Source organism: Lagopus leucura, unplaced genomic scaffold, assembly GCF_019238085.1.
Source record: "Lagopus leucura isolate 7727_CA_CO unplaced genomic scaffold, USGS_WTPT01 60273-0_obj-0_obj, whole genome shotgun sequence".
NCBI lineage: Eukaryota > Metazoa > Chordata > Aves > Galliformes > Phasianidae > Lagopus > Lagopus leucura.
Window position 1 is genome coordinate 17,834 of NW_024969083.1, and position 10,567 is coordinate 28,400.

General features: G+C 59.2%; 1 protein-coding gene across 1 annotated transcript; it reads right to left on the reverse strand.

Moving 5' to 3' along the window:
- Nucleotides 1-8,012: 8,012 nt before the first annotated feature.
- On the reverse strand, nucleotides 8,013-10,488 carry LOC122194000 (small conductance calcium-activated potassium channel protein 3-like; the record flags this gene model as incomplete). Its single annotated transcript, XM_042894909.1, has 2 exons — nucleotides 8,013-9,315; nucleotides 10,378-10,488. Coding segments are annotated over 2 exons (408 nt in total), but the record flags the coding sequence as incomplete, so codon positions are not given.
- Between the last annotated feature and the right edge of the window lie 79 nt (nucleotides 10,489-10,567).

The following is a 10,567-nucleotide window of genomic DNA, read 5'->3' on the forward strand; positions in this document are numbered from 1 at the left end:
GGCTCCTCACCGCTCAGCAGAGGTGTGAAGCCGAGCTTGGATGGCACAGCAGCAGCTGCCACGGCTGCTCTGCAGACATCAGCAACGATTGCTCACCTTGTACAGCCTGGGGGGGGGGGGGGGGCCCAGGGGGGGGGCTCTCCCTGCGCCTCCCCAGTGCCGTGTGGGGCTGTGGGTGGGGATGGCACAGCTGCAGGAGCATCGCAGTGACTGTGCAGCTGCAGCAGCAGGGAGCAGCTCGGCGCTGGCTGCGACAACAGCAGCGTTCCCCATGGCTGAGGCTGCCACGTGAGCCCTCGCCTTGGCTGCTGGTGGGCTCATCTGTCACGTTTTTATGGCTGTCAGTGTCTGCTGGGCGCCTTGGCCTTCAGCCTTGCGCTGCTGTTGCTCAGGGAGCTGTGTTCTTGCATGGCTCTTGCTGCTCAGAGCCTTCACCCCCCCGGGGGGCTGTGTGTGTGTGAAGGAAGTCCTTGGATGGGGAGCAGTGAGAAGGGGCTCCCAGTGCTGCTCTGAATGAAGGCAGCAGCTCCCAGGCAGCTCATCAGTCACATCAGTGAGCCTTCCCACTGCCAGCTTGCAGGGAGCTTCCTGACAGACAGCATTAACATTCTGTTCTGTAACCTTTACGGTGCCATCCAGCCCAGGTTCCCTCCTGCCCTTTGCCACCCCCTTTTGCATTTAATATTAAATCTGATTTTGCAGAGAGAGAGAGAGAGAGAGAGAGCTTTGCTGTGTGCTCAGCCAAATCGAAGGGATTTTGCAATCCCCAGCTGGGCACAGCCCCACCCCCAAGGCTTCAAGCTATCCGGGCGAAAGCAGCTCTGTGCGCCGGCCCAACTGGGGGCTCCCCATTTCAGCCGGGACCCAGCGGCAGGGCTGATTTTCGGCCGCCCCCTCTGCTATTTTCCCCAGGGTCAGCACTCTGCAATGGAAGGGCAGCGCTCAGCCCCTCTTTTTGTGCGTTTACGGGGCTGCCGAGCACCGAGGCTGCAACGGGAAGCCGGCTGCAGTCAGATCTCCGAAGTGCTTCCATCGCACTGAGCTCCTCTGCGCCTCCCACAGCATCCCCTCACACCTTTTATCTGCTTTTCCCCCCCTCTGATCGCTGCAAATGGTTCTGTTGGCGCAGCACAAAGCGGCTGACAGCCGAGCCGCAGCCCAGTGCTGATGGATGGCACGGGGACGGCTCTTTAATTGGATGCTCCGCACAGATTTCCCCACAAAAGGCGTTTTTTTTTTTAATCTAAAAGCAAGCGAGAAGCTGGAACGTGCCTCGCTTCTTTCATGACTTCCCCAGAGGCAGCAGCAGAGCGTTAAGGAGAAAGAAAAGGAGGGGGAAAAAATAGTCAGCAGCACCAGGTGGCTGAGCAGCTCGCAGCCTAATTGATTCCTCTTTCATTAATACGCAACCTGTTGCTCCCAACCGATTTTTGGTACGAGTAAAGCCATCCAGGCCCTGTGCTGGAGCAGCGACCCCAAACCCTGCACGGTCCAGTGCTCCCAAAAATACCACTTGGAAGGGGTTTCCTCCCTCTGAACCCTTCTATCGCATTCTGTCCCCCTGCATGAGATCCAGGAATGCACAGAGCACTGCTGTGGAGGAGGGATCGCTTTTCTAGGGACTTGGGGGGGGGGGGGGGGAGTGCAGCAAAGCCCCCCCCCAGCACCTCCACCACTGCAGCACGGGAAACCCAGCAGGAAACCCAGAAATACCCATGGCACAGCAAAGTGTCATTTACCACCGCTTTTCACAGCTGATTCCTGCTGAGGAACCCTTCTCGCTGTGCGAGCAGCCGGCGCTGGGAAGCGACGATAGCTGCTCCTGGCATCTCCTCATGCAGATGCATCCTCCGTGCGCCCTCATGGGGATTGCAGGCACGTCGGGGAGAGAAAAGGAAGCTCTGTGCAAACACTGCAAGCCGGGCAGGGAGATATCAGCACACAGCAGCTGTGGGGAGCACAGGAGCCGTCGCACGCAGCCCCGCAGTGCTGGGCATGGGGCACGAAGCAGCCGAGCCACGGCATTGCTGAGCCGTTCCACTGACGCTGCCCAGACCTCTCCGAGGCGCGATCTGCTCTGCAGACCTCACACCGCCGTGTGGATAATTAGTGGTAACTAACAGCCCCGGCAGGGGATGAAATTAGCAACCTTGCTTTTACCTCGGTGAAACGAGCCTGTGAGAGATGGAAATAACAGCGGGAGACGGCCCTGAGCTGCGCTGTGACCCCCAGGACAGAACCCCCCCTCCCCCTTGCAGGGCTGCTCTGCTCCCCACCCTCGAGATGGGAAATGGGAGCACAAGGAAAGCAGCCCTGCTGCAATCCCGAGCCCTGGGAGCTGCTCCCACATTCCCAGCAGGCATCGATTCAGGCCTATGGCAGCGTGCCCACGGGTTTCCCCTCCTCAGGTGCGGGCCAGCAGCTCCCCACTGTTCTTAAGAACCTCCATCTGCTTTTCAAGCAACTGCAGAGCGCAGTGCTTAACAGCATTGATTCCTCTTGATTTTTCCTCCTTCCGAGAGCGCTTCATTCACCCCCACCACCTCCGTGGGGCTGGGAGGCAGAGGACATGGGGACACACAGCTCTGCCTCCTGCCTTAATCCCGACCATTAATAAATGCAGATTTGGTGCCGCACGCAGAGATTAAACGAATCCCTCCCGTCTCCGCGGGCAGCACCAGCGCACAGCTGCACTTGTGGCACGGGGCTCTGCACTGCTAAGACACTAATTTGGAAATGGAGCTGGCGTGGCATTAATCAGCCCTCTGAGAGCCCCTCGGAACGCTGGAGGTGGTTTGAAAGTTGGCAGCTTTGGCTCAAAGCAATGCCCGACTGAGTGATTTGTCACGGTGCCATCGCTGCGTGTCACCCCATCCTTCCTCTGCGGGTGTGGGGCTGCATCTGGGTTGGTTGGTTTTTTTTGGGGGGGGGGGGAGAAAGGGAGGGGTGTTAAACCATGAGCCAAAGCTCGGAGCGCAGCGCCTGGGCTCCGTCGAGGCTCTGCCCCACATCCCAGCCAGATTCTGTCTCTTTGGTGAGAGGTGACCCATCCAATGGCTGAGCTTTGGGAGCAGCTCTGGTCGCACTGGGCTCAAGAGGAGGGAAAAAATGCGTGCATCAGCACAGTGCCAAAGGAGAGGGGCTCTCATTCAGCACAAGAAGCTTCGTGCAGGTGGGCTGCTGGCACAGCAGAGCCATCCCAAGCAGAAAGCCTGCTACTGCGGCTCAGGGAAGCCTCATCCCCCCCCTCCTCCCCACCAACAAAGGCAGCGATGGCAGCAGCCACTGGAAAACCAGCGCTGGTGCCGCTGTCCTCATCCTTCCCTATGTCTGCATGTCAGCAAGGAAAGTTTCTCTTTGCGGGGTCTTCCTAAAGCTCATATAGGGACCACAAGAGCCCAGCACAGACCCCGAGGGACACAAAGCCATTCCTTGGGATGCAGGGAGCTCAGCACCCCCCCGGTGAGGGGCTGCTCCACCACCTGCACCCCTCAGAGGCAGCACCCCAATGCCAGTGCACCCACAGCGCGACCACCCTGAGCATCGCAACGGTTCCCTGCCAACACAGCTCCCATCCAACACCCAGAACAGAGCTCCAAGGACCAGCAGAACAGAGGGGTCTGAAGCGTTTATGTAGGTACGTATATGTCATATATTTGCGTGTGTAACTATACATCGAGATCTGCATACTTACACACCCGCACAGGTAAATATTTATAGATACTGACCTCTTCAGATTAAAGTCCAAGGCACTTTTTACAGTGAACAGGTTAAAGCCATAGTTTAAAACGCGCCTGTTTCTGGGTACAGCTCGGTTTATGGCAATGCTGCTGGGACGGGCAGGGCCCGTTCCCTTCCCCTCTTCAGGGCCATGCGCAGACTGGGAGGAGTGTGGGGCCGGATCCTCACCGCAGCCCCAAGCAGCTCTATAGGGCCACGTTGGGTTGTGCAGTGCAGGGGAGGAACGATTCGGGCAGGAGGCGGAGAAGAGCTCATCCTGGGGGCTGCAGAGCTGCCCTTTGCTCAGGAAATGGGGCACAGATGGGGCTCATCCAGGGAAAAGCAAGAACCCCCCGAGCAGTAGGGCTTCCCCCCGTTAAATCCTCCCTGCAGCCCTTAGGGAGCTGAGTGGGGAGAAGATGGGGGCAGGAAGCAGAGCAAAGTCCCCCAGCAGCAGCAGCAGCAGCAGCAGGAGCAGCAGCATCCCCCCCCCCCCCCCCCAAAGGAGATACCCCAGCACACCTACCTGGGGGTCACAGGGCTGTGAGATGGCTGGGGACAGGAGGAGCACAAGGGCTCCAAGCACCCTACAGACCTCAGCCCCAGCAGAAGGGGGTCAGCAATGCCCTCACCACCGCTCACAAGGAAAGGAGCCAGCCCTTCTCCTCCAGCCTGGCCACAAACCCCAGGAACCCCCCGAGCTGGGCTCAATGGGGGGCAGCTGGAGCTGCTGGGGGGGCTTCAGCCCTGCAAGGAGCCCTCTGAGCTCTCCAACCTGCAGCTCCGGGTGCGTTCATGGGCTCTGATAGTGATAACTGATAACAGTGACAGTGCTGTGGGGATGGGGGGGGGATAGAGGAGCTGCGTAAGGGATTTTGCTATGCTGGAGGAAGGCAGCAGGAATTGGTCCCAGGTGCCATGCTCAACCCTGGCTGCTGCTCCACACGGAAGGAAGCGGCCAGGAGCGCAGAGCAGGGCTGCACAGGGGGGTTTAAGACTATTTCCCTACAGACCTCGGCCTGCACACGGTGCTGAGATGCCCCCCAAGTGCGCACTGAGAACGGCAAGGCTGAGCTGGGACAATCCCTGCAACCTCACCACGTCCCTCTCCTAAATTTGGGGCTGCCTCTCCGTCCTACACAAGCACAGCCTGAGATGGAAGGAAGCAAAACCTCCAGGCACCCCACGGCCTCCCTGTGCCAAATCCTTACCTGCCACCAGTGGGGATGTGGGGATGCCCTCGTCCCCGAGCTGGGGACACGTTGACCTGAGAGGAAGAAGAGAGTGGGACCCCACAGCCCTCCTGCCCCGAACAGGAGGAGGAGGAGGATGGATGGGTGATCCCTGAACTTGGAGAGCACCGCACTGCGCCGGTGTGGCTGCTCTGAGCCAAACGGTTGGGTTGTTGAAGTCCGAAAGCGAGGGAGAAGCGATGCGCCCTGCACTGCTCCGTCCCCAAAGCCTCCATCCCGCGGCTGAACGGGACCAGGAGAAGGAATGGCTTTCAGGAGGCTGAGAAAAGCGAAAAGCAAAGCCCCGGTGCTACACAAATTTAGGATCCCAGCGGGGATTAACGCCTTGGGATGGAAGGGATCGGGATGGGGGTTGTGCTGGGAGCTCCCACCAGCCCCGGCCCCGCAGTGACTGTACTCAGAAACAGACATGGGCAGCAGGCGGGCGTCGCTGCCTGCCGACAACAGGTCGGGTACAAAACCATAATTGAAAGTTACAATAACCTTTGTAATATAGCAATATATTTCATAGTTAAAATAAACTATTATGCTTTCCCCTATCGTTAAAAAAAGAAGCGAGCAGTACAGAGGCAAGGTGCAAACCCGTGCGGAAGCCTCCTTCAGTCTGGACAGAAGCGTTTTCAGTCTGTGGGTTTGCAGAGAGGACGTCGTATTTTTTTTTTTTAATTATTTTTTCCTTTTTTTTTTTTTTTTTTTTTTTTTTTTTTTTTTTTTCTGGCGTTTTTAGGACGTTTCCTTGCAGGCGGTGCAAGAGGTTCGCAGAGGGGAAAACCGAGGCTGCGCTGCAGGAGGCAGTGGGTGGGTATGGAGGGCGTCGGGTTGAGCTCGCCTCACCTGGGATAGCAGCTGGAGTGCTGAGAGGGGGGGTGGTCGTCTCGCTTTGCAAAATGGGGGGGTGGGCTGAGCCGGTGCGGGGGTCTGAGGGCTGCTTCCCGGTGAGAGGTCGGCATCTCTTTGGGTTTTCGAGACGATGCTGTTGTTTGGTTCTTGTGCTTTTCCTGCACGGCTCCCTTTGGTCCCAGCTCTCCTCCCTGCTCGCTTCGGTGCTCGGAGCTCAGGGGAAAGGAGAGCAGGAGAGCTCCCCTCTCATCTGTCGGTGTGTGGTGGGCTCAGTGCCCACGTGGCAACCGGGACCGACACCGGAACCGACACCGGAACCGGCGCGGCGCTGTCCGCGGTGCTGAACCGGCAGCGGGTGGGGACGGAGTGGAGGATGAGGGTGTAGAGCATTGAATGGAGGTGCACGAGATGGAGGGTGTAGGGTATGAGGGATAAAGGAATAAGGATGTATAGGATGGAGGGTGCGTGGGATGTGGGGTGTAGGATATGAGGGATGAAGGGTGCGTGGGAATAGGGGTACATAGGATGGAGGGTGGAGTGCATTGGATGGAGGGTGCATTGGATGGAGGGCGTTGGGTACAAGGGATGAAGGGTGCATGGGAGTAAGGGTACATGGGATGGAGAGTGGAGTGCATTGGATGAAGGGTGCGTGGGATGGAGGGTTTAGAGCGCATTGGATGAATGCATGAGAAGTAGGGTGAATGGAATGAAGGGTGAATGGGATGTGGGGTGTCGTTTGTGGGGAATGAAGAGTGTAGGGCGCACGGACGCACACACCATTTAGGGTTCAAGGGATGAAGTATGCATGGGATGAAGGGTGTAGGGTTTATGGAATGAAGGATATAGGATGCAACGGATGAAGGGTGCGTGGATGCGGGCTGCGGGATTCAAGGTGCATGGCTGCAAGGTGCATGGCTGCAAGGTGCATGAGGTGTGGGGTGCTGGGCAGAGGGACTGCCGGGCTGTGTGAGGATGGGGGTCCATAGGGTGTGAGGTGCAGAGCTGGGGGTGCCACGTGCAAACTCTGAGCTCAGAGCATGCGATGGAGGGCACAGGGCCGTGGGCTGCAGCGGTGCCATGAGGAAGCAGCAGCTCTGCCCAAGGACGAGGTGCTCCTGCGCTGGTGGCAATGCTGAAGCTCTCATCACCGCTCTGTCGCTTCACGGCCCAGCTGGCACTTCCTCCTCTTGTCCTACTCTTGTTGCTTTCTCAGACTTGATTACCAGCCCGTGAGGAGGTTCCCGCTGGAGATATCGATTCCCAGCCATCAATACTTCCTTCAGCCCCGCGACGCATCGCTGCACGGCGCTTTGTTCCTACACAAACCACAGGAGAGGCGTGGAAACGTTTTTCTCTGCTGGCTGCCCGTGGCCAGTGGAGATTCTGTATGTTAGGCTCATCCTTGGCGTTCACAAGGCTTCCTCCATTGCCGTGCTCGAAATCTCCTTGGGAAGATGGGAAGATGGGCATCTCCTCTTCACCCCATCTGAGGAGCGGGGAGGTGAGGGGTGGTTACCTGGAGGCACAGGGACTGGCAGCAATGCTGAGAGCCGGCGCTGGCGCGCTGCCGAGGCAGTGACACGCTCCCATCAGCCCTGCCCGCCCAGCAATTAAACTAATGACAAGATCTTCGTGCAGGGGAAGGGCAGCTCCTTCCCAGAAGCTGAAGATGCGCTGCTGGCCAAGGAATAGAAAACGCTGGCAGTGAGCTCTGTGCTCCCTGAATGCAAACCATGCGACAAGAACAACCGGGGCTGTTAACGTGCTACCAACAGGCTTCACAGCACCACCTCTGCAGCACCGGGAGCGCATTTTGCAGCTCCTCTGGAGGAGCCTTCCTCCTCCTCCTCCTCCTCCTCCTCTGCCATGTGCCAATGGCAGGGCTGGAGGAGGGGGGGAGGAGGGGAGCGCCTCGTAACCGCTGCTTGTTTCCTGTGCAGCTTTAATTGCGGGGCACGAGGAGTAAGATACCTTCCAGCAGCAGGGAGTGGGGTTTTGCACAGCAATTCCTCTGCACTGGGGCCGATCCACCCCTGCCTACGTGCGCACGGAACGCAGCGTTACTGACGGGAGCGAAAGAGTTACGAAGGAGAAGATTACAGGCTGAGTATACCTGGAGTAACACAGTGGCTTTTGATTACAATTACTGACACTGCCGGGTGATGTGTAATTAATATCACGGAGTAATTACACGCTTACTTCATCTGTTTAAAAATATATAAATATCCTCTGCCGTGTTTTCAATGAAAGCAGCAAACGCCGTCCCCAAAGCGGGGGCAGCGCAGGGACCGGGCAGAACCCCAAACTGCTGCGGGGTGACACGAGAAGGGGACACGGTGACAGCAGAACAGGGATCTTCGCTCCCCGGTGCTGCTGACCCCCAGCAGGAGCGGTGTGGGGTGGGGGTGGTTTTAAACAGATGAAGCGTCCCACACTGAGCATCGTCCGCGGCATCGGGGTCGGAGCTGCGCCCGGTGCCTTCCCCGACCTCAGGGGTGTTCCGGGGTTTGGAGACCTCCGGATGGGGTGGGGGGCAGCGGTGGGGCCGTCCCCACCTGTATTAAGCATTGCTCGAGACTCCAATGAGCCAAAACGAAGAGCTGGTTCTGCCCCAACGGAGAGCACCGGTGCTGCAGAGAGAACCCCCGGTCAGCTCGGAGCCCACCACCTACCCTGGAACAGAGCGAGGGGAACGTGTTGGTGTCTTGGCAAGGAGACGGGACGGAGCACGGACATCTCAGGGCAGAGCTGTGCAAGAACTCCAAGGTCAGGAGGAGGGGAACGCACTGGGAGGGGTTGGGGGTGAGCAGCCTTGTGCCCCCCCGTAGCCCCGAGCTCCACACGGTGCGATTCTCCCTCCGGTGTCTCCGTCGCTTCAGTGCTTCCGACTGGTTTGTGTTCGTTTTGTTTTGTTTTCAATGTGAAGACCTGAGATTGAGCGTGGATTCCTGTCCTCCACCGAGCGCCGCGGCGCGAAGCGTCGCCTCCGTCCCCTTCCTTCACCACGAGTAGAGGCACCGAAACGGGGGGGGGGGGGGGGGGAGGAAAGGGAGCGGGTCTGGGGGACAGGGGAGAAGGGGGGAGATGTCCATCCCAAGGCATCACCGCTCCAACGCCGTTCCCAGAGGGAACGCCGAGTCCTCGGGGCCGCCGCCAGCTCTCCCCGTGTCCACGGAGCGCCAGGAGGGGGCTTTGCTCTGCGCTTTTAGCAGCTGCTGGAGCTGGTGTACGGGGTGGGGAAGGAGGTGGAGCTGACTCCGATGGGGCTCTCGGATAGAGGGGTCTGCGGGGTGCCGGCAGGCACGGCAACGGCCCGAGCCTCCACCACGGCGGCGAGCAGGCGCTGGTGCTGCTGGCGCAGCATGTCGGCCAGCAGCAGAGGCAGTGAGTTGAAGCTGGCGCTCAGCTGCTCCAGTTTGGATTCCAGGCTGCCCAGCTGCTTCTCCAGGTCCTCGCTGCGGTCGTTGAGCTCGGTGATGAGGTCGTACATCACGTTCTGCATCTACAGAGGGAAGGAGAGGGGTCGGATCAGTGATTCCCTGTGAGCCCCCACCCCACCTCGTGCAGCTGCGCAGCCCCCCGACCCTTCCTGGGGCTGAAAGTTCTGCTCCTGAGCAGAAGTTCTCCTCGCAGCCGGAGGTTTCACCCGCTCTGCAGCCCAGAGGTTTTGCCTGCTCTGCAACTCAGAGCCTGCTGCTGTCAGCTCTCATCAGGCAGCCACGGGGCTCTGCGAGCTCAGCACAATGCTGAAGTAAGAGCAAGTGGAGGGGATGAGGACAGGGACAGCCGTGCAGCAGTGCTGCCAGCTCATGCCCTGCATGGAGCCTTCAGCCTCACACATCAGCAGAGTGGCTCACAGAGGGGCTTTGCAACACTCTGCAGCCTCTGCTCCCATCTGTGCCCCAGCAAAATTATTAGTTGGGCTCTTCTGTGCAGCTCCCAGGCCTCTTTCACCCACTCCAGCCCCATTGCTAAGCTCCCTCAGAGCCCCTGGGACAGAGCTGCCCCCATAGCAGAGCATGGAGGGAACTGGTTGCAGCCAGCTGGTGGGGATGGGGCCCCAGAGGATGCTTGGCCATCTGGGAGCCGCACTCCAGATAATCCCCATTGCTTTAACTCCTTCCTACCAGCAGAGCCAGCTGCCCCCCCTCTCCCAAGCCCCTCTGCACCAGCCCAGGATGAGGGGTGGGCGCACTGGGATGCAGCACAGCACAGCAGACACCGCACACCCGGCGCACATCTGACCCCCCTGTGCTGGGACCGGCGCTTGGCCCGCCTGATTTCCGCTGTGAGGAGATGGGAATGATGAAACCTGGGGGCTGCTGAGCCCTGAGCATCCCCAGCTGGGCCATGCAGCGTTCCTATGGGGCGGTAAATGCAGAGCTCTAATGGAAATGGGGTGACCCCCCCGTCCCCGCTCGTGGTGCGCTCTGTTCTACATGCAGGGGCTGTGAGATGTTCACACTGACAGCTCAGGAGCCGGAGCACCGCGGTCAGCCAGGTTCTGCCTCGGATGTTCCAAGGGAAGAGGAACACGAGGCCATGGGGTTATGGGAGGACTTGCCTTCGAGAGGTCGACCAGCGTGTTGGCCTGGTCGCTCAGCTTCCGCTGCTCCATCTTCACGCTGCGCAACCTGGGGAGGGGGAGAGCAACGCCACGCACCACTCTTCCCAACTACAAAACGCTGCAGAGACCCTTCCCATTACTAGGAAATGGAGAGCCATCCTGTGGATGGGCTGGGACCCCCTCCCCA